General features: G+C 40.0%; 2 protein-coding genes across 4 annotated transcripts in view; both read left to right on the top strand.

Annotated features, from left to right (window-relative positions):
* The first annotated feature begins 242 nt into the window (after positions 1–242).
* Positions 243–2,415, top strand: LOC117242277. The gene is made up of 4 exons (XM_033508819.1): positions 243–634; positions 1,365–1,546; positions 1,633–1,793; positions 1,956–2,415. Exons 1-4 carry the CDS (start codon positions 421–423, stop codon positions 2,155–2,157), a joined length of 759 nt encoding a protein of 252 aa, XP_033364710.1. The 5' UTR covers positions 243–420; the 3' UTR covers positions 2,158–2,415.
* Positions 2,416–3,586: 1,171 nt separating this feature from the next.
* The window catches only part of LOC117242276 (cardioacceleratory peptide receptor), a 38,944-nt gene continuing 17,837 nt past the window's right edge, over positions 3,587–24,693 (top strand). For 2 of the 3 annotated variants that reach the window (XM_033508818.1, XM_033508817.1), the window contains exons 1-2: positions 3,587–4,005; positions 7,310–7,753. In XM_033508818.1, the coding sequence (XP_033364709.1) occupies positions 7,592–7,753 (162 nt within the window). In that variant the 5' untranslated portion in view covers positions 3,587–4,005; positions 7,310–7,591. The remainder of the gene's footprint in view (positions 4,006–7,309; positions 7,754–24,693) is intronic. The other variant, XM_033508816.1, reaches the window with a different exon arrangement.

The raw sequence follows: 24,693 nt of genomic DNA, 5'->3' as shown, positions 1-24,693 counted from the left end.
TCTATTTCGTGCATTTTATATTTTATTTTCGATTATTTATATATTATCTGTTCTTGATTTATCATAAAGTGCATCTAATTTTTTACTTAAATTATTTATTTTAACTTATCACGTAGCAAGATTTGGTTACGCTATATAAAAGGCTATCGAAAAAAATGCTTGTATCATTTGCCACATCATAAGAGGATGCAATCGAGAAAGAGCAAAGTTGGCAGTGGAACGATAATCAGTGTATACATATGATAACACAACTACCGCATTACACAATTCATCGGTCATTCAGTTAGTAGACTTCAGCAAGGCAACAGTAACAGATGTCAAGTGATTTTTAATAGTTATTTTTCCACGCATTTTTATCGCGTAACCGGCTATTTGTTACAATTTTTCTTCGTGTAATACAGTTTTTGTAAAACAAATATAATGAGTAAGGGCGCGGGATGCGAACCGTCAGTCACATTTCCGATAAAGCCACCTGGCCCACCGAAAGTGTGGAAAATCGTCGAGATTAAGAAAAAGAACGCGGACGTACCGATAAAATTCACCATTCAAGAGGTACCGGAAGACAGGTACGACGAGGTAGTAGAACACATGTGCAAGTATTTCATTGCCGACGAGCCCATGTGTAAATGTATAAGTAAGTTTGTTTTATTCTTCTACACATTATCGAATTTTAATGTCAATGTTGCGGAGAAAAGTCATTGAAATGAATTTATGTCAAGGGCAAAAAATATTATGATAACACGGTGAAACAGATTACAGATAATAATATGACTGAAAAATATTCTCATGTAACATCGCCATTCATTTATGTGACGAAGCAAAAAAGCCACACAATACTAACGTTTTTATTTAATTATACATTCGATAAGGAATCTTGGGAATGCCGTAAAATTTTGCATAAGGCAACAGATTATGAAAAACATGAAACAACAACAATTTTTTTTACAAATTTTTAAGTACTTTTCGTGTCATTCGTTTATAGAAACTCAAAGATATAGATCGAATACAGTGTGAAATACACAGATCAGTTTGTTGGTGTAAAATTTACATACACGTTGATTAATGCAAGCAAACACCATGCAACTTTTTTGCCTTGTTGCTCTTCTTTTTTTCTGTTTTGTCACGTTTCAGCTCCTTGTTTTATCGTCCGTTTCAAAATCGTCCCGGTGCGACGTTTCCTTTAATTCTCTTTCAATTCAACGGTGTTTCTTTTATAGTTGGTTTCCATTCTTTTATACATCAAAACATTTGATCACAGTTCATCGTACGTACGTCTATGTCGAATAGTATTTACGTGAAAGGAGGAATAAGATTTTCGAGATGTGCAGGGAGCAGAAAACATCTTAATTTCTCTGTTTCTATAGACGGGATAAACGATCCTGAATACGTGGAAACATTTCGAAGTCTTTGGGACGAATTTATAAAATGTGGTTTGTCCATCGTAGCGTTTACGGAGAATCCAGATGGCGGGAAACCTATAATCGCAGGAGTTAATATACTTACGTTATCTTTCAAGGATGAGAAGTTCGACATTGAGAAAATTAAGGTAATTGTGACTCATTTCTTGCGATCGATAAGAATGTATATGCTTCTTTGACGGGGCATTGAACGTAAATGTTAAATAACTTCTAGTCGGAGAAGGTGAATGCCGTGATGGATGCTGTGATAAGATTGAGCAAAGAAGCAAATGTGTTTGAAAAATACGGGGTGAATAAATATATAAACGCCTTTGGCCTTTCCGTAAATCCAGAGTATCGAGGAGCCTCTCTAGGTGCTCATCTTCTTAACGCCAGGTACAAAAGTTCAACCATTCCCTTTGACGTTTTCCAATAACTTGCTTGCCTTCTCTATTACTCACTGCTTTTGACGTATGTAATTTGCTTTCTATACGTTACTTTTTAGTTTAGTTTAGTTTTATCTCGTTTGTAACATCTAAATAAATAATTTTTCTTTAGGGTGGAAGCAGGTCGAGAATACGACATTCCGGTAACAGTCACGGCATTTACCTCGCCGATTTCGCAGAAATTGGCCGAACGATGCGGCTTTGAAACCCTGATTGAAAAAAATTACGACGAATTTGTGGATAAAAAGGGAAATTTAATGTTTCCAGGAATCGAATCGAAATCCATGAAAGTAATGGGCAAGAGGCTCATTTAACATAAACGACATATTACAAATTGAATTAAAAATATGATATCTAGTAGTTTAATACCAATTAGTAAGTATTAAGATAGGAAATAGGGACAAAAATAAATGGAAGAAATAGGAACCCTTGTAATCTGTAACGTAAACAATAAAGATATAACGAAGCAACACTGTCCACTTCCGGGCATAGCAAGGGGGACAAAACGAGTAAATTAACTGACAATAGGACAAACGATCTCAATTTGCGCCAGCGGAAAGCTTTATTCTGCCGTTTGCTACGTGTTAAATAATACAGCGAAAACGAATACAATTTTCTACTTCGTTGCTGAAATCGCAGATTTGCGGGAAGTTTGTAAGCGGTAAGAAGAAAGAAAAAAGAAGGAAAAAGAAGGAAACAGATTCGCACGCGACTTATCAAAGTTAACGAAAAACGCGTTGACGAGGCGAGCGGCATTTAAAAAAGTCCTTTGTCGTTCGTTCGAAGTACGGGGCCTTTGTCAGATACGACACGTACCGAATTTCAATAGTTAAGCTATGCGCACCCATGGCTAACTGTTTTATCATCGTTGCACACCGATATGCGGGTGAACGCACTTCCGCCTATTCCGATAAGCAGCGATATTCGAATGCATCCGAAATACGCGTTACGAAATTTGAGCGACGCAGTCTCGTGTTTCGGATATAGGGGCCACGGGTACCTACCTAATTCGATACATGTTCATTAACGGGATTGTCGTTCAACGCTCGATCGACATCTATCGCGATAATTAACGGCTAGCAAATAGTCATTTTCCAACCTCGTCCATCCACCGTTGTCTCTACTTACTCCACTCTGTGCGCATCCGTCGAGACGCACTTCCTCCTCGACCTACGCCCTTTCCTATTCCCGATCCTGTAGGTAATGCACAACGCGGAGTCGATAATCTTGACAAATGGATGTTTGCAGCGTGGGACTGCGGAACATTGGTTCCCTGATACTGCGAATGTCAGGTTCCATCGAGCCACGGTTGATCGTTGCGCCTCGAGTACGAACGTTTTGTACGCGTTGCCGATAAATTCTCTTTGAGGCGGAAATTGAAAGGAACAGAGCCGGATCGTCGTACAATGTTTTAAGAGCCACGCGTGTTCCGACTATATGCAATTGAACAAACATCGGAACATCTGTTGGGATATTTATGGATTCCTGCTGTGAAACTGTAAACTTTCGATGAATTGTCGTATCATGGGGCAAGAGAAAGAGAAAGGGAGAGAAAGGAAGAAAAAGAGCGTCTGTTTGTATCGTAAATCGTACCTAAAACTTTGAAAACTCTTTTCAAATTTGTGAAATTTCTACATAGACGTATAACATCCAATTTCTGTAACCGTTGCAAATGGACGAGACTTGTAAAAATGAAATTCGTTGATTGGTAATTACTTCTTCACCTACGCATTCTCCGTCGTGCCACATGAATACAAATTTCAAGAGACTTTTTGGGATTACGCGCGACGGTAGTTGGGTGGTCTACGTCCCGACAGGATTTCGTCGCGCATGCGTACGTTGCTCGCAAACTCCTACTCGCGTACAGCATCGTCTACGAAGATGGAAGTTGGAGCGTAGAGTCGCCGCGAATTTGTCGGCCGCCTCAGTCGCGTTCGGCGCGTCGTACGAGCAAGTGCGTTCTCGTTCGTTCTCACCCTGTTTCCGTAACCCTCTTCCGCTTCCTCCTTCTCGATCTACTTCGTCGAAGCTTTATCTTCTTTCCCGCGATCTTTACACAGTCGCCGATCGAAACGAAACGGCAATCCGCGAAACAACGTAACCAGAAGGATAATCAAAGATGAATCGCATTTAAAAGATCGACATAAGGATTTTCGTCGAAGGTGAAAAAACCATCGCAAACCGCCGTTTTGCTGTCTTGCTGTCTTCTTTCTTTTTTCACTCTCGGAGATTGTACGAAATCGTTCGTACGGGATAATCGTAGTGGTAGCGTTGAAAATGCCTCTCCTTTCGTTTCTTGGAATAATAAATACGGATTTCTTGTATCCGTCGAGACTGAAAAGTCAATCACATCCATGTAACTCGATGCGCGTTATTTTTCTTCTGCGAATCTTCCATGTGAAGCTGATACAAATACCAAGGCGGGGGTAGTTCTTTCATCGCGATGATCAGATAGATACTCGGCATCGTTTGAATCGGAATTTAGTCCAGATTAGATGAAATTGGCAGCTGACTTTCATTCAGAAATACAAAGTTGCGAGTCCTATTTTCGATCGAAGTATTCGACGACCGAAATCTTGGAAATAGCGTCGACGCGAATTAATTTTCTCAACGAGGATCTTTCGTACGTTTAGATTTCAACGAGAGGCAACCGTGTGTTCCGAATGATGTGTAATGTACCGCTGAGAGGTAACGTCCATAATATTTCTTTCGCGACAGACCCGATCGACGAGCACAAAAGTAAAAGAACGTAACCTGTTGCGGAATGGATTGCCAACACGCCGTCGTTGCTTGCAAGTACGATACTGTGCATGTAGGATTCTCAAGCGCGAATGTTTTTTAAGTTGCTTAAAGAAAAGGAAAACAATTGGGAAATAATTCGAGGACGAAGAAGAGTATTGATCGATCAAACAAGGATCAGCCATTTATCAATCGGGCTATTTCATTTCAGCATTTGGGGACAAATGCTTTTTGCTGCAAATAGAACTTTTATTCGTCGATTATTTCACCGTTCCTTAGCGTAAAAAAAAAAAAAAGAAAAGACGGAACTAAGAATATCGTGACTCCGTAAAAGCACCAAATTTATTCTGGGTTCGTTCTGAAAATTTAGCAATGACATATGAGGGTAAATTCGATAATGAGCGAATGTGACCGATCGGACACCGATTCCTTGCAGATAATAACGGATTCGATGAAACGAAATGTCATTCATATCTGGATGCTTAATTACAAAAAGGAAGGAGAAAAAATGCTAAAATAAGACTGAAAAAAATAAAGGCCTCGTTGAAATATTTTATTTCCATCGAATTTATCGCTCGATTTGATTTGTTTCCTCCATTGCCAGACTTTCGGACACGCGGTTCGATGACGTAAATGAAGAAGAATAAATGAAATTTTTTAATAAACTCGCCACAATGTCGTATCTGTTTTTTTTTTTTTTTTTTTTTTTTTTGTTTCGTTCACATCCGTAATTGCGAATCGTGCAATCGGATTTTTTTCAATTAGTTTCGCTACGATACCTACTGTTTGTTTTTCTTGTTTGTTTATGGGATTGCCTATGGTGTGTCATATCGATCTTTGCAATTGTGAGATTATTTCTAGTGGAAAATTGATTACACTTCGAAGATCAAAGTTGTCGGAAGTTTAGTCTGTAATCTTTGTCACTTCCTTAATAGGAATTCTAATGAAGATACTCCTGTTCGTCCTTGAACACTCGTATTTCGGGAAAATGTTCATATTCATAAGAGAGATATAGCTGTCAAGGAAATCATTCGTCGAATGTTTGCGTTCATGAATATCATTGTAATTACAGTCGAAGTGAAAAGCTTCGCAATAGAATAACCAGGTTCGTAAAGAAAAAAAAAATTAATTTCAAAGATGATTATTTTACTTTTTGGTTCGTTTTCACGTTTAATAATTTTGCCATTCGCTGTATAGCTTCGAGTAAAATGTCAATGGGCGTGTAAAAAGAGACCAACAACGAATACTTCAAAAGTTTTCAACCAATATCGCCCACACGCAGAAACAAATAGACACATTATTTAATTGGATGAAATGTCGAGGTTAACCAGGCTCGAATTTTATATCTTCGTTAACTTTCATGTCGGCCGAACAAAAGCAGACAGAGTATAAACTACTAGATAACGCGACGAGGAGAATTTTGCAATGTTTAGTCTAGTTTTGGTATAGACAGATTTAAGTAGATTGCATTTAGAATAAAAGATTGTCCCCTGAATATCATCGAGAGCGCGTGTTAATCTACCTTCACACGATCACTCCGAGGATATAGCGATTAAGGGGCGGTCGCTCCATCAGAATATACAAAGATACTCTTTTATAACAAACCTTGCTCTCTGCCAGGATAATTCTTTTACGGATAAGCTGGCGATGAATTTGAGTAAAAGTGACCGTGAAATCGCAGTAGCCCAAGAACCGGCATTCTTACGCTCGAGTACGTTCAAATGGAACATGGTTGCTCAGATTTGTTCATTCGTCGGCCTCCAAAGAGCATCCTCTAGTTCTATCGCATCATCGTCCGATTCCACGGCTACTTACGACCCTTTCTTCTATCGACCGCTTCTCAAAGCTCGCAGAAAGGTCGCTCGAGACGCAACTGGCATAACGAAATGCTTCCACGTAAGAAGAAAACGTTACTTCTAACGGGGCAGCTTCTTCTTCCGCATATTCTGATTTTTAAGGTTCGCATTTGCAACCGGTCACGTTGCGATCCTTCGCAATGATTTACGATCTCGGTATCATCACAGTAATACATCACGTATTTTATCCACGATCCAACCGAGTTTCAAGTTCCTTATCTTCGTCTCAGACAGTAGCAATATCAATTAACAGAGTCCCGAACGGGAGAGATTCGATACGAACGTTTGATCGTTCGACGGATACGATATGTCATTAGGAAAAGAATCGATCGTCCTCTTTCATTTCCTCGGAATTCTCATTCCAGTCCCTCTCTGTAGAAACGCAAAGGTATTCTAATGCTTCTAATTTGTACGGCTTTAGACGAGTAGAACGGTATTTTATTATTTGCATCGAATCCTCATCCAGACGAATTTCAACGATACGCTCGTTCCGTCGCGTATCGTCGTAACGATAGACTAGGTTTGCAAAGCGTGTATTATCACTTACCGAGTTGCCACGTTCTCCACGTACGTATCTCATTTCTCTTCTTCCCGAGAGACCTTTTTACGATCGCCTCGAAAGTTGCTGAAACAAGAAAGCGATCGATACGATTACGTTCTTGTCCGTACTTATCTTGTTTTTTTGCATGGCGATTCGTGCAGACGAACTTCTGCGATCGAAGGCACGACCGATGCCATTGAGTCCAGTACTTTTCTCTTTAATCGAGCCGGAAAACAGTGTCGCTTCGTTTCGAACGGACGAACAAAGTATCGAACGAACAAGTTACCCCGAGCAGAATCCCTTCGAACGCTTCTTTCGTTATTCGTGCAGATATATTCAGCAGGCGACCGTATTGAGAAGAATGCGCGAGAATCACGTTGTATCGTAATTGAAAATCCAGTGGACGAGATAGAAGTCGTTCGGACGTAAACGAAAGAGGGAAATCGGTCGCGCAACGGCGGACGGGCAACGAGATGAAGTCATCGGACGCTTAGCCAGAGATCGGCTGGAAGCCATGAATTTTTCGTTGCGGTTTCATCGAGTAAAAACTTGAATCGCGAATAAAATCGCGGTGAAGAGGAACAGCACGATCGCAAAGCGTTCGCGAACGACATGTCCGAGGAAGAAACGGCAGAACGGGCCGATCGTAATAAAACGTTCGAGATAGACAGACCAATTCGGGGGAATCGTACGGGGGACCTGCCGGAATTCTTCAACGTCACTCCACTCGATGTCAACGCGACGAACGAGATCGACTCATTCTACTTCTACGAGGTGAGCTAAAGAAAACACGGTTGCCCCTATAAATATATTCTTCCGTTGAAGAGAAACGCTTTAAAACGCAGAGACGGCTAATCGACTAAGAGGTCGTAAGTAGAGCTCTTGATGGAAGAGCGTCGATTTTAAACGCTGTTTCTCTGTTCTCGGCCTGATTCCAGCGATTGTTACTTACTTGTAACAGTACAGATATAATTGGTCGAAGCTGCGAACGATCCGCTGGCAAACAAACGGTCAGCTGCGTTTGAAACGCGTTAAAAGCTTCGGCTCTCTATCGACTAACTAAACCGAATAGATTCGCATGGACTGCGATTTAGCTTTGATTCAAACATCTACCTGGCCCACCGTAGAACTATGGCCGACATTCCACTGTTGTCCCTCGAACCCGATTACAAATACAGAGTTTGCCCGATCGTCTAAGTAGCAGATGTATCAGATCGTCGTAACATGTGGTAGATAAATGCTCGTTAATTAGCTGGAAATTAGTTAATCTAGCAGTAATGTAATGTAATTGGATTTCAATCTTCTTGTTTCCTAGTACAAATTAATTCGTTCGAACAATTTGATCTTTCATACTACGTATGTATGTTTCTGCATTACGATTAAATTAATGAAACAGCGATTATGAAATTACAAAATGGAGAAAGGTAAATGAGACGGCGAATAAGAGAGAGGTTCCACTTAAATGTCACTTGCCACGCGAACTTGGACGGTAGAGAGGTTCTTTGAAAACATGGTAACTTCATGGAAATCGTATCAAAGATGTAGCGAACAGCCTATTAGATTCGTCGTTTCGCTTCCCGTGTCTCTTCGATCGTCTCGTATATATAACTTTTTCATCCATGATGTTTCAATGGATATTCCGGTGAAGACTCAAAATACATAGAAGACTCGTTGCTGTTATTCGACCGTAAAGCGGAAACCTTTGAAATTCCACGTGTTTATCGTGAAATATGAATTTCTTTCATCTGGATTTGTATTTTCATTCGAATACAAATCCCATCGGTGGTGCCGTTGTCAGTGAATGAACGATGGTCGTTTGCGGTTAATTTCGAACGAATAAAAGCAAAAGTGTTCAGCATCTGGAATTTAAAAACGTTGTTTTTGCGCTGGACAAAAGTAAAAGTTATTTATACGATTATGTTAGCTTAAAAAACAAATGGGACACTGCGGGAGAAAGTGGACTGAAAAAGCCATAATAAATTTATTCGTTAATAACGTTAACATTAAGTAACATTAATTTATTCTAGTAAATCATATTAATCGTATAAAATCAATTTCTTTTTCGAACCACATACGAAACCAATCTATTTGACATATTTTGCTAAATTACTTAATTATTTATTGAGAACTGGAGTTAGTCTAATTTTGCTTTTTTCCACTTGGATTCGATTAGCACCTAATCGCAGCTTATCCGAGAATCCGTGAAAACGTAAGTGGTATCGGAGCAATGAATAGCGAGAGTATTTACGTTTTCGTAACAGTGCATTTACGTGTCTCGAGGGACACGTGGACGCAACGTTCGGCAATTTCTCAAATGATGAAGTGACGTAATGTACTTCCCACTGTAACCGGGTCATTTGAAACGAAGGTAGTCGATTTCTACCTTTGCCCGTCAATTAGCGGAGCGGATGCAATTACACGCGAGTAAATTTGGAGGCGAAGATAAACGTTAAAAGAATGGAAAGCAGCTCGGTCACGGTTGCTAACTAAGAACTACATATACTTTAACGCGGAAAAAGCTATTTCATATACGCGTGTGCATATATAAAGCTTCCTTTGTATCGTGGTTAACGCAAAGAAAGATAAAAATCGTAACATCGAGAGCAAAAGTAACTTTTCGCTGCAACGTCGAAACGTTAATCCGATCGGTCATCGTTTCAACTTTTAAATATCGAACTTTTAAATACTAAAAAAGGAAATTATTTATATATTATTCCTTTGCACATTTGCATTTTCAACGAGCTTCCTGTCATCGACAAATGGCCATCACGCCTGCGAGATTTAATTGCCGCTTACGTCCGTTCGCTTCGATAAACGTTGCCGATACTTTTTATTCCGCAAATCGACTGAAACGATTTTTATTCAGGACCGAAGTCGAATGGAGCCATTGTCTACTCGCAAAAAGATCGTATCGAAACGTTGTCATATCGTAGCACGGCTCTTTCCATTTATTATTCCGTCATCGAGTTTAGGAGTTGCTACGACAGAGGCAAGTTTAGAGGATAACCGTGCAAGACGCGTATTTACGGTGCTCCTCGTAGGAACATAATGGAAAACCGTGATAACGTGGAATACGTGTTTTTCTTTCATCCCGCGGTGTTTCTTTCGTTTCATCGCGATCTCTGACGACATAAATCTTCCTCCGAAGATCTTTCGTCGCTAAGGATAAAGAGGCGATATATCTTCGTGCCGCGAGCTGCAAATTTGCATCTGTACAAATATAAGCGTACGATATATTCGTTACGTAAAAACCGAACGCGCGTATATCCAACTACGATTCCGACTGGAAACATTTTCACGGTATTTTTGGTAACTATTACAATAATTTCTTGAATGAAATTCTCGGTCGGCTGGAAATTTACGAACCGACAAAATGCCGCTGTCCGCCGATAATTGCGATTCCACTATTCGGAAGTCGTATTTCTCTAGGCTCTATTCCCGGCTAAATTTCGAAAGAGAATCGACGCATATTAAATTTCATGGAGCACCGTACGGCACGTAAGAGGGTTGTCAGCCAGCTAGCCAAAACACGACGAAACGTCGACGATCGAATTAAAACGGGCGCCTGTCCGATCTCTACGTTAATTCGTCGGTGCCGAGCCTACCTCCTGTCACCTCTTGTCACCTGTTCTGTTTCTACTCGTTTCCTTGACACGTGTCTCACGCCCGCCTAAAAAATCGCACGCGAGCCGTTTACTTCCTCAACGAACGCCACTCAAACGAACTAACGATTTTCGTTGCACGCGTAAGGACATGCGACGAAACGACCAACCCGGACGATTCTTATTGGGTCTCGTAAATCGCTACAAGATGTTACAGGAGACATGTGACGCAGCGTGGGAGTACGTTCCACAGATCAACGCGAGGGAAATTAAGCAGATTGATCTATCGTTACCCGACGGATCTTTTTAAACACGTTCGCTGCCAGCGGACGAAAATTTTCGGAAGAAGAGTCAACCAGAAACATACAGCGTTTTTATCACGACGTTACTTTTTGCCGAGTACCTCGTTGGTTTGTTTGATCCTCGAAACGAGCTTCGTTTTCAACGTTTGTCAAACTTCCGTCGCTCTAAACGATAAAAAGGATAGGTTTGAGGAAACAGCAAAGCGAAATCGTCGCAGCAAAGTACATACGCTCGATATCAGTCTCATCCAAAGCTTTTTATATTTGCACGATCCTGGGGGAAAAAAGGAGGAAAATTTAATCGTTTATCTTTCTCGGAAGAGTCGATGAAAACAGAACTCGTATCCGACAAATTCCTCGTTTGCAAACAAAGTCTTATCGACTGTTTCGACGGAGAAGAGGGACGCGGCGCGTGTGTCTCGATCGTTAGTCCCTTGGGACGCGTCGATCAATTTAAAAGCGTCGGTATTCGGTGTCCGCGCGGTGATTTCCTGGCTGTTTGCGATCTCGTCCCGTCACCTACCCGCTTCTTGCCTCCTTTCCGCGAACGTGCAGGGCTAACCGATGCGAGTCGCGCGACCGCTTTGTAAAAGCATCGCCTCGACGAGTTGCCTCGTTTCGCACCACCGACTGGCCGTTGATTGCAGAAACCCCGCCACATGGGAACTCGCTTATTTTTACTAGGAATGCGCGTTCGCGGTAAAAGAGAGGACGAAAGAATCAAAGAAGGTGGGAGAAGGAACGAGGGAGGAAGGGGGTCATTGACGCGATGCTGGAGACGGACGGGCGATAAAATTAAGCTCGCAACACGATTCCGCAAAAGACGTGGAAAATTCTTGATCCATCTGTCGCTTCTAGTCGAACATCTTCCTATTGTTTCCTATTTGTCGTATCCTCGTCTTTTGTACGTGCATATGAGTTGTAATGGAAACGAAAACGCTATCCGAGGCGTTATCAAATCGAGGATGGCTAATCTCGTCGTTGGGGAAACGGGCGTTGAAAAATGACTCTTCGATAAAGGAGGAAACGGAAAAGACGGAATTACATAGCGCGAGAGAACGGACGGACGTAGAATCGTAGAAACACAAAGTTAAATCCTTGAATCGTTCAACGTTGAGGAACTTTGTGTCGTCGAATCGTTGATATAAGTTGTTTTGTTTAGTCAGCAGTTGTTGACCAGCGGTTTTTATTCAAATACTATCTTTGGGAACGAGATATATGAACAGTTCAGAGGCGTCGAAATTCCATTTATCTCAAGTCTCCATTCATCGAAATGGTAATCTTGAATGTGACGACACATTGCTATTATGAAAATATAATTTAGCGAATTCCGAATTATATGAACACCAATTATATACAGAGCGTACACACAAATCGCAAATATAGAACAAAATGTTTTCATACGACGCTCGGTTTCTGAAAAAATCGAGTTCGCAAATTCATGACGTATACTTTAGCTTGGTTAAATACCGACGAGATAGCGTACGAGTTAACAGGCGGTTATTATACATGTGAAAATAAGCAAAAAATTCGTTTCAGGTTTCGTTTTCAAGAAGATAAAGTTTAAATATGTTTAATTACGAGCTGGTCTGGTATACGTTTTCAAATTTATTTTTCTCGAAAAGCACGAAGCTTCTTACGAAAGAATTTTATTCTACGTTTTTCACTTATTTTCGAATGTAGATCAACCCTCTGTCGATTATTTACTCTTGTTCGCGTCGAAATTAACCAGGTTAAAGTATACTTTGTCAAATCCTCAAAGTCGATTGTCTCGAAAACGAAGCTTCGGATGAAGAAACATGAATTTTTTTCACATTTTTTCACCACCTTGTATAGTTATAAACTGTTAACAGCAGGTAGTTTATAAATTGTTTGCCCTCCATCAGATTCAACTAAATGAAATTGCATTATACGTATTGTACGTATTGTACGTATGTGGAACGATATTTCGAACGATTTATCATCTTCTTCGAAATGCCAAATGATGGAAACATCTTTTTTCTTTTGCTATACTTTCGCGTGAGTCGTTTATGTAAAAGGTCTTTACAACTGGAAATAGTAGAATCGTGTTATTTCGCTATTGAACCTACCTGCTGAGTTTGGTCTCTTTCCGCCTCTCACCATTAACTGGAATTTAAAGCTTGTTCCGAGTACGGACGCAATTACCGTAGCCCCCAATTTTTGCCAGTTGATTACGCACAAAACAACCAGTCTTTCGTAAAATACTGTTCCTTTCCTAAAATATTGTGCAAGATGAACAGCCCTTGCGCACGATTATGACCGAATTATATTACCACACAGTCATGAACATCATAGCAAGGAAATTTGTAAGAAAAGCGATACGCAGCGTAGCTGGAAGGGACTTACGAAACTGACGATTCGAAATTTCTGTTCTCGCAAATTATAAATCGTAGCTGCGATATTGGCCACGAAACAAAACTTTTTCCTCTTCCATTTTTTACGATCCGGCCGCCAATTTATTTCGCTGACTGTGAAATCAATCGTCCGACCGGGGGCTTCGACGCTTCAGTTTTACCAACGACGCGCGACTCGCCGACTTTTCTTTAAGTTTAAGCGTACGACTTATACTCTAAAAGTATCTAAAGAGTTACTACCGTGGGATCTAGTCGATACTTTGACTCGATTCGACGTTTCATTTGCAATTAGTTTGAACATCGCCATCCGACGAAGACAGAGCGGATACGGTAATTCGATGAGAAAATTTATATACGGAAGAGACAGAGTTAGGTGCCAATCCAAAATATTCGTATTTTCGTGAACTTTGCCAAATGGATGATAAATCGGATCCTAAACGGATATTCCTCTCGTCTAGCAAATGCTCGACGAGTATACTCGACGTATTACGAATCTTTACGCGTCTCGGTACGTTTTTATGCATTTTATGTAGGTTTTAAGACATCGATAAGAATGAAAACTTGGTGGCCGAGTCTGGCCACCGGAGTAAAGTCGAACCAGGCGACCACTGTTCGATCGACGATAAAATTACTAGGTAAACATTTACGAGTCATGAAAGTTATACGGGCACGATGATGTACATATTAGGACGGGAACTTTCTTAATTAAATGCAACTCCAACAGAACGTGGTAAATACATTGTTTCCCTAGTTGAATTGTTGGTCCACCAACAACGTGCCAACATTTTCAATAAACATCCTACGTTTGCGTTCGACAAATATTGTTCGTGTTTTTAGATAATAGCAACATAGGCAGACGATTCACAACGTAGATGATTCACATTGTTATAAAAATCTCGTAACGAAGCTGAATAGGAGTTGTGTGCTTTTATGTACAAAAGTATATAGAATTAGACCGAATATTCCAGGTTAACGAATTGGCAACGAACCGACATACTTTTATGGAAGCTTGGAGCATTTCGTAGGTTCCAGGCTAAATTGTTGCGTGAACGATAAGTCCACTGCTCGAAAAACGTTATTCTACGTAACGAAGATGCGTAATAGAAGATACGAAACATCGTGCGATACAACGAAAATGAGAAGTGGAAGACAAAAAACGAAGTCATCGAGGAGAAGAATATCGACGCGTTTGACACGTCGTGAAAAAGATATGATTCGGCCGCTATCGATAAGAGAAGATTGCAAAAGTATCTAATAAAGTTGCGATGCATTATAACCATGGAAACACAGAGACCCGAAGTTGTTTTTACGGGTTTAGACCACGTCTGGATATTCTGGTGATCCCGAAGATAGAAGACCACGATGGAGTTGTTTACGATCGCCGGGAGAAAACTTGGAGGATCGCAGTGCCGCTTAAGACGCAGGGGAAAAAAGAAGACACGGCTTTCATCTACGCCCTAAGCCATATATTTTCCTTCGCGCTATCTATTCCTTATCAGCTAGTTCGATTATTTGATAGCGGAATCGCGTTGCTCTAACTTCGCCCAGTTAATTCGCTAAGGAATTGTTTCGATCACTTTTTATTTCTATTTTCATCCAAGGTGGCTTCGAACATAAAATTTTATAAATAGACGAATAGGATAAATGACGTATCGATTATCCGCGAGCAAAATGCTCGAATTTTATTATTATTTGTACGTGGCTACGTTGTTCAAGGACTGACGTGGATCCGTAATATTCTTCAATTATTGTTTTTTTTACGCCGATAATAGTCGTTGGCGGTCAAACTACTTTTCGTAGGAAACAAACTCATTCGTTACCTTGACGGGTAACTAATAACGCGTGCACGAATTACCGATAACACGGACGTTTATCATTTACAAAAGCATATTTTCTTACTCGGCTGTCCACGGTGCACTCGCTACATGCGCGCATTATTTTTAATACGACGACTAGAAGTCTAATTTTATGTGCCTCGACGCTCGCCTTCGCATTCGCACTGAATTTAAATATCGTAAATATCGCGTTATGTGGCCGTTCTTCTTCCTACGTTTGATCTTTATCAGAGAAAAAAGAATTCGTTATATATCGTCGTATGCAATAGACCTAAGTGAATTGGCATAATTTTCAAAAACGAGCAACGGAAGAAAAACAAATAGAAGATGCAGCTTTATTAACGTGCGTTTTGCGCAACGCACGCGCAAACTTACGTTTCTCTGTTTATTTTTAAGAAACTTAATGACGCGTCGCCTTTCGTGCATTTCGCACAAGTACATACAAAACAGTAAACGATAGAATATGTTTACTGTTTTATTGTTCGAGTAGATTGTTTTTCCTCTCAACGATTTAGCGAACTAAACGGCATAGTTTACGACGCTTTTTAAATCCTAGCGTGATTTTACTACGAAAAATATGCATTCACGTTTACACGGCGAATTGTGCTGAATCCATAAGAAGGGTAATTTATCGATATATATTCATTTTCGATCGATGGCACGGAAATTTATTATCGTGGCATTTCGTCAAGCGTGATTATGCGTGATCACATGGTTCGCTCCCTATTTCTTCGGTAGCATCGATATTCAGAGAAGTCGAGACCTATCGTTTATGGATTGAAACGCGCGCGAGTAACATAAAACGAATGACACTACAGCTGAAATGGAGCACGAATTTCGAATAAACACTTGGACCACTGTTATGTATCATTTTTATTTTACGGTTTATTTTACAGTTTTGTCGTCTCGTATCGAATAAAAACGATTACAGCTTCATATACGACGACTCGCGAAAATATCTAGAGATATAACAGAACATTTTTATGTATTTATCATTCGCGTTATACGAAATTATTCATTCACTCTGTAATAAGACGCGATCGTCGTGATTGTATTGTTCAAATTTTCAACGAATCTATCCAGATTCCATTGTATATGGAAATATATAGAAGTTGCAACGTGTTTAATACTTTGAAAGATCACCAAAGAACCTGAACATGATCGATCGTTCGCAATATTGGAAAATCACGATATTTGATGGAACCATCTTTAGCACAGATTATACGTTTAAAATCATTATTCGTGTCTATGTATGAATTCTTTGTTACGTGTATATTCGCAATAAATATTCTGTAATCTACGTGCAATCGTATCTCTCTATATCAATTATAAACAAATGTATACAATTTGAAATTCATATCGTATCATATTTCATATTTTACCAATACGACAATGATAGAGACATCTGTTATTACAGCGTTAATGAAATTTCATAAGGTTTCGTGTAAAATGTATAATATATTCGTGAAACATTTGTATAAATGTTTAAACATTATAGTTCGGCGAACGACCGTAGAAACTATTCGTGCCTGATTGCTTTCTGGAGTTTCTTGGAAATACTTGAATTCCGTCTTCGAATCTTATTCGATTTGCGTCGAATGTTGTTCGTTTCGCGATGTCCGAAGATCAAACGGATCGAGGTAACGCGAATCGTAAGTCAAGAGTAATGCGAGTTAATCTGGTCGCGATAAATGCTTCGGTTGGGCAGACGATGACGATAAAATTAATTACACGGTCGCTCAGAGGACTTGGTGATTTTGCGGACGGAAATTAATGGTTTCTCGCTGGCCGCTAAACCACCCTGTAATCTACGTCTAAACTTACGAGTTCGGTAGCGGTCGTTGGACGAACGTGTCACAAATTCAATTGGCTCGTTATCGAATTACCAACGGCCCAATTTCGTTCGTGTTTTTCTTCGAGTCAAACGTCTTGCAGTTATCTCGGCTATGCACGGGGTACAATTTTAAAACTCGAAGCCCTTGTATTAAAACCGTAAATCTGATTTTTAATCCATGTTTTAATAGCGCACACTTTCAGATTGCAAATTCATCCCGTACATCCTTTCTTTATGCATACATGTGTATACATGTGTTAAATTTTTACGTGTATTTTATCGCGATATTTTACTTCTGGATTCGCTCTATTTACGTACGTTGGGTTCGCTTTGTTCCGCCCACCTGGATAATACAATTTCAAATTCTTTCAGTTAGCCTTTAGAATCGTTATTAAAACGGTATCTCTCTTTTCAAAAATTTCCTATCGAATCGTGCCGGATTGTCGCTGTCGGAACGTAGCGACAACCACGTGTTGCTATTGATGTCTATCGATTCTGGCAGCGACTAAAGCACCAACGTATCGTCGAATGCGTATCAATGACGATTAATTGTTTCGTCGCGCGTGAGAAATTGTCACACGATCGTGAAACCGAGTAATACATTTGTCCACGGCTTGAACAAATAATTTTAGCGATAAACTTTAACGATAAACTGTCTCTGAAAAGAAACGAATAATTTTCGTTCGCCGCTATTGTAAATTTATATAACAGAAAGAAACGAGAGTCTCAACGACAGATAATAATACAGTACGTGACAATCTTGTCCAAGATACGAAAATTTCAGCTTGTTTACTAGACGAAAAAGTATCACGATGCGATGTTGGCCTTTCCTTGAATCTTCGGAGAAAATAATAGTGTTCGCGTTGGTCAATCAATTTACTTTAGGAATTCTGTCATCTTTGCTTCGCGAAAGATCGGATCAAGCTGATCATGTCGACAACGTGGGCATTTCCAATGTCTTAGCAGATCGTTCTTCGAAAGTGCTACGCCATCGAGATGATCGTCGTCGTGATATTTCCGAAACTTTAAATTATCCGAAAAAAGTCACACGAGTAACTGACAACGAAACTCCAGTTAATTCGTAGTTTAGTCTGCCAAATGTAATGGATCAGGCTTATTTAAAATTTCAATTTAAACGCAGATGTGGCACGTTCGAATCGAACGGATACGTTTAAGTAGAAAATCGTCAGCCACGTTTTACCGGAGATAGACAGACATACCGGAGCAGTCGTTGAATCGACGCGTTTCGAACGATCGCATCGATGCGGGAAACTTCGACGACTGTGATGTAACAAAAGCGCTATTAACCGACTGCCACTTCGACTAGTCATCGAGAGTCACGTTACGTGACATCCGCGTGTTATGTGGCTATGATTTACAAACGTTCGCTATTCCAACCTGCTTGTTAATAATCGTCGTAACTATAATGACGGTTCCATTTTTGGCCAGCGGATATCTTGTGCTCTCGTCATTTCGAAATAATTACTAACAAATTGATAGAACACGTTTCCACAGGACCTTTAAATCAATTGCATATAAAATATGATTTATGAATTCGAATGAATTAATACTGTCAAAAAGAAAGAAGAAAGGAGACATAAATTTGCTTTAGATATGTTCGTAGGGTCTAAAATAATTATTCGAACGATCGGCTACCACGGTTTTTTTTTATATTGATGATCGACATAAAGTTGCAGGAACGGCGCGATATATATAATATCGAGGCGAACACGCGTAAAATTTCGTTACAATCGAAAATTATTTTACGATATTATTATACGGTAAACAGCGTGGATCGAGCAACGTGTGATTTAATCGAAAATTCGCTGTATTAGTCGGGAGATCTTCAGATTTGACATTATTAAATTCCGTGCTACTTTGAAACTCATTAGCCTCCCTCGGGACAGAACGGTACGAAGCCGGGTAACGTTCCCAGACTGTACACCGAATTTGCCTGGAACGGATCGTCGGTTCGCATTTACTAAAGTGTCGCGACGAACAGAGAATACGTAATACGCGGAACGACGCGTTTCCCGCACCCCGCCCGAGCAATCACTATAATTTTCAGCAAGCCGATCGATGCACGCGCCGTGTAATCTTAACGGCCGACTGATATATGACCGCTACTTTTCTGCAAGGACAGGCTGGAATTTTCAAGATTACAGCATTTCTTATCCTCGTACGTTCAACCCGTCGATGGAGAGAATTCACGGTTGTATCGCAATAACTTAGAGGCGGATTTCGCGAATCCATCGAACAGGTGTAATTTATCCGATTTCCTTTTACATCAAAGTTTAGTCGATAAACGATGGTTAATATCGATTAACGTCTTTAGTAACGACGGTTAAACATTTCTTCAAAGTGGATTTTTCACATTCTAGGAAAATTTCTATAGTCACATCCTTCTTCTACTTGCAAATCTGCCATTAAAGCATTTCCCGGTCTGTACAGCACTTTAAAGTTTGTCTTCTGACGTAAGTAAGACCTTTGGTGGGAATATGTGCGTTGACACCGTAACAGTTTTATTAAATCGATATTCCAGCAGGTCACAAATCCTGTGAAAGTTCTTCGAGGGAATATTACATGCCGAACAGAGGCGGAAGTTGTCTTCCGGTGGAAGGTGAGCCGCTTCACGGGCATCGCGCGTTTTACCCCGTTCCCAGTACAAACACAAAATTCAATCTTCCCTTCATTGTCTTCGTCTTCTCGGCCCCGGCTTCTTGTTTTACACTTCATCGTGTTTCGATGTCTTGTAGTATAAACATTTGTCCGTACGTATTAATAAGGGATGAAATAGCAAGTGCTATTGCTAGAATACAGACGTCGTTCATTTTGAACGTTCCACGCTGATTCAATAGCGAATGTTAAATGTCTCTGAAGAGTATTATCGCGTATCTTATTTCTCGTTGAAACACAATATTAATATTATTCGAAGCTTCGTGCAGTGTGCATTTCTATTGTGCGCTTTTGTAACAGATGAGATATTGTTAAAGCGAAGACGTTGATATTATATGGACTTGGTGGCAAATTTTTTACGCGTCGCTCCTGTCGTAAATATTCTTTCCTGTTTCTTTCCCATTTATTTTGTTATTCTATTATACGCCGAGTACGTCTACTATTTCTACGAACTAAAAGTAAATCATCGCGTTAAAAAAGACTGCGTTCATTCGTCCGTGTCAGACGCAGATTATTCCTCTCTATTCGAGAAAATAACGGTCGTTCGATGACAAAGTCGTCGAAAGAGATTCTCGCCTATAATAAAGACCCATAGTCGGAAATTACATTTTAAGAGTTTAGTTTCAATTATAGCGAAGACTTTATAATGAAATGAAATTAGAATAAGTTTAATAGACTAGACGAGAGTTGAAATTTGATCTTTTCTTTGCCATACCTTTTATGCGTAAATATCAGACGAAGAATTTCTCTAACGATCTCGATTATGAGAAGAGGATAACTTTAAATTGCAACTTATAATTAGCTGGATCGTAGAATCTTGATAATAGCACGTTATCGAACATGGTTCGAGTTCTTGGAATTCGACTATAATAAAATTCATAGACACCTGCACATATGTGGCCAGAAGAAATCGCGAGGAATCCCGTTTGCGATTTATTGCTCCCACAGGGATCGTACGGCATCGATTCGCGCTACTCTTGATCCTTTTTTGATTTCAGCTTGCTTCGCTGCAACGCTTTCGAGATTGCACTTCGCTCTCTCGCTGAATTCAATTATATCGTAAGTTGATTGTTACTATTACTCGAAGAACACGTTGGTTCCCTCGTTAACGTTTTCGGAAGAAGCGACATATCGTTCACGACGCAGGTTCGATAGTGCCGAGGCGCGATTGTAAATATAATGACTACAATAATCGTTCGCACAAACCTTTATTTTCCGCTAAAGCGTCTTTTATCAGATTCTTTATAGCAGAATGCAAAACTCTTTGTGCTTCGTAGTCGGGGCTTCGGACAAAATCAACGAAATTCCATCGGCTTTTACCTTCCGTCCCGTTAAATCACTGATCGATCGTCACTAGCGTTGTTATAAATCGTTGGCGACACCCGCCGCGCCAAGAATACATCCGAGAAAACGCGAAGGAAAAAGTGGTCCGCTTCGATCTGGAAGCTAAGTAGGGTCGTATTTCTTCGCCACATCTTGGCAAACCCTTTTCGTTAGGAAAGTGCCTACCAGCCCTCGATGCTGTATCACGCTCGTTTCTCCAGCTTTTTGTCCGCCAGTTTCGCTCGATTCGTGACTAAAACCGAGATACCAGGGGTTGTCCGTGCCGGAAAAATTTCCCCGATCTCGATGTATACATCCCTAGACAGATATCTTAAAATACGACGTCCCCTTCTGCCTCGTCGTAGCAGAAACTTCTTTATTTACTTGTTTATCCGCGCAGCCTGGACCTTCGACGTGACATTGCACCCCCTCTTCGCGGACAGTCATTGATTTTGGATTAATCACGATCGACCGGAACCTATATGAATATAAGCGTCCTCCTGGATCTTTCTTGTTACCAAAGTTAGTTGTCTTCGAGTTTCGGATAATCGACGAAGAATCGACCGTGTTACATCGTATTCAAGATGATCGAGGGATCTCTTATTCGACGAGCTCGCTGTCCTGCCAGCCAATTTCTGCTTTTTGAATATTTATATCTGCCAAAATGCCGCATAACGATTCGATAGTTTACGAAGCGATAAAGTCAACCGTGTTATCGTTTTCTTATTACCCCAGATTATATTTTTTTTATGGAGGTAGTTCTTATATGGAACAGCGAATGGTCGATTCTCCGCGACGCCGACGCGTCGCGTCGCCTTCGATTTGCATGTATACCTCCCTGTGTTCGACAGAAGTTTCTTTACAACTTTGCATAGAGCGTTGCATAGTTAATATCGTACGTTATACCAATGGAAAGAGGAAAAACCTCGCGTGTGATTTATCAAATTTGAATTGTTTTCTAAATTCCGATTTCGAAATATCGCCACGAGATTCATAAAAGAACTATCGATGGATTTTATCCACTTCGTTAAAAGAAATCCTACGAAATAAATTCCTCTTATCCTGATTGCGTTCTGATCATCGTGAAAAAACTATCTTGTTCCACTGAGGATAGAATATTGCCGGAACGAACAGGGTCTGCAGGAATACGGAATAACTGAAGCGAACCCACGATCTGATTACCGATTTTATATAATGACGCGCGTCCAATTGTATTTTCTGCACGAAGAGAATTTTTTTACGAATGCAAATTTCCTAGCATCTGGTATCAGGCAGATTTCTAATAAATCTGAATTTTTGACGAGATGGACATTTACTTTATGGAGGGGAAAAAAAAGAAAATACATAAAATTTTTGTTTTCGTTAAAACGAGATGTATCAAAAATTTCTAGATTTAATTTGAAAATATCAGGAGAAAAATATCAACATCCGAACAGCGTTTTAATTATTTCTTCTAAATTAAATTAAATTAAATTAATTTGTAATAATTTAAACTTTGTCCGGAGGAGCCATCTAAATTATCATATATACAAATAATTGAGAATTCAAAACAGGATTTGTCGATAATGAAATATCCTCATCGCGTTCATCATTATCCAAACGTTTTGTAATTATGCTTGTATCTATGCGATGTATATTATGCAATCACCGGCACGCGTACATAACTCCGAATTCCGGAAGTTTCAAAGTTTAGCGATCGACGAGGAAATAACATACTTCGCGTGCGAGATCATCTCTATAGCGTAATCTATAACTCTTGGCAGTTTCGTTGTTTACCTGCAAACATCCAAAAGTTTTTATCTTCGTAAAACATCAGACGTCGGTAGTCTCTTCTTCTTACATCTAAATTCCTAGCCTGAAAAACACGCGAGAAAATACCACCTAACGGGTATAGGGAAACATCTGTCCACCTTTAAGGGGTGTTTTCACCCTGTACTTCTCTCGAGGTTTCTTGTAAACCGTAAGCAATGTTTAAAAAAATACGTAACTATCCGGGTTACTGTAGTTCTCTCGTAAGATTACGAGGCTAGACAATGTAACGAGATAGTTTTTCTTTTCAAATAACTTGTCGATAAAATTATTATGTAAAATTAAAAATAAATGTCATGAAATATCTCGAACGTTGGATACGAACGATACGATTTGAATGGAAATGCACTTGCCACGAAATTTCCAATCGTCTCGATTAATTTACTTTCATCGCAAATTCGCGGTCACGTTTCGTTTTCATTTTAATACGTTTCTGTCACTTGATTCTACGTATCTCGTGATACGAACTGAGAGAGATCGAACGATCGTTGAAAGCAGAGCACGATGAAAGCACGGATTAGATAACAGCCCTTTTGCCATTTCCGAAATAGTGCACACAGCTTGTGATTGCGAGCTCCATAGTAACCAAAACCAGATATTCTATTTCGAAAAATGAATTTCGAGCTCGCACGTGTCGTCGTTAGTACGACTAGTTTAAACGAAGGCGAAAGAAACATTTTGTTTTTCTGCAATAGTGAATGGATGTAAAGTGGTTTTGAAAAAGCAGAAAGCGTTCTTTCTTCGAAACTCGATCTTGTTACGTTTTCTCGTATCCCCAAAGAGTTCGCAACTGCTGTAGCCTACAAAAGTTTTCAGACAACCATCTTTCTAGCCGAGTCTTAATGGGCAAGCAAGTCAGGGTGCGTAGCGAAAGCGTATTTCATAAAGTGTACACATATCCTCGATATGAGCGCACGAAACGACAAAAACGTTCGTATAAAGTTTCACGCGATTGAACTCTTGAATTACGATTACTTTTACGATTAAAGTAAGTGTTACGAGTTACTTGTTATAACAACTATTATTTATTATTATTTATTATCATTTATTCAACTGGATTAAAAATACCACGATGTACAGATTCAGATCGGAAATACATACGCGCACTATACGCTTGGAACTGCAAAAATTTTATTTCAATTTAATCCGTGTGAATAATTGTCCGTGATACGGAGTAATTCGCTTGATGGTTAATTTAACGTAGCTTGCGCGGAACTGCTTAATTTTTCTGCCCGACGACGAGTCCAAGTGAAACGAAAATGAACTTTTACGAATAATCTGAAACGCGGCAACGTGTACGCGGTTACGCAAAAGAAAAGTCTTTGGTTTCTGTGAACGTTGATTTTACTGCTTTTCTGTACCGCGCCGAGGAGTACAGCGGCACGCGAAAAAACTTTTTAAATCTTTACGACTCGAGGGAGAAACGGCGGCGGCCAAATGAGATCAGAGAGATTTCTTGTTGCCATTCTCGATCGTTAGAAGCGCGATTTTTAAAGAGCAACCGAGCGCCTCTCCGCTGAGCAAAAACCGCTTGCCGCAATTTACGATTTACGATTGGAGGAACGAACGCACGTGAGAAACAAAGATTGCGTAAACCAAAAAATTAAAATCGGACGAAAAGTAGGATGGAAATTGGAAGAAAGTACATAAATTATAGAGGGACGACTGGAAAAGCCTTCTTTTCCATTAACTTGATTAAAATTCGTTGTCGCTCCGATTAATAATAGAACGGAGAAAAGTCAGTACCAAAGGGATGTATTTGACGCGAAGCATAACGTTGGTGCATTTTATGGGACCATGTTTTACAAAAAAGAGATCCATGGCTGCAATGGAGTTATCGTCTCTCGACTGACTGAACTTCGCAGTTTTATCGCTTAAAGGAGAGCGACCCACGCTCAAACACTACCATCGTGAAGATGCTAATCGAGTGTAGCTGTGATCGATTACAATTTGCAATT

The sequence above is a fragment of the Bombus vosnesenskii genome, unplaced genomic scaffold (assembly GCF_011952255.1).
Source record: "Bombus vosnesenskii isolate JDL3184/JDL3185 unplaced genomic scaffold, Bvos_JDL3184-5_v1.1 scf7180000016273, whole genome shotgun sequence".
NCBI lineage: Eukaryota > Metazoa > Arthropoda > Insecta > Hymenoptera > Apidae > Bombus > Bombus vosnesenskii.
The sequence above is the reverse complement of the archived record's forward strand: the minus strand, read 5'-3'. Positions and strand labels throughout refer to the sequence as shown.

Excerpts from the sequence above, each read along its gene's own strand:
- LOC117242277 (XM_033508819.1), top strand. The coding sequence starts at position 421 with ATGAGTAAGGGCGCGGGATGCGAACCGTCAGTCACATTTCCGATAAAG. Across the intron at positions 635-1,364 it reads GCCCATGTGTAAATGTATAA|ACGGGATAAACGATCCTGAA; the intron begins GTAAGTTTGTTT and ends CTGTTTCTATAG. Across the intron at positions 1,547-1,632 it reads TCGACATTGAGAAAATTAAG|TCGGAGAAGGTGAATGCCGT; the intron begins GTAATTGTGACT and ends AATAACTTCTAG.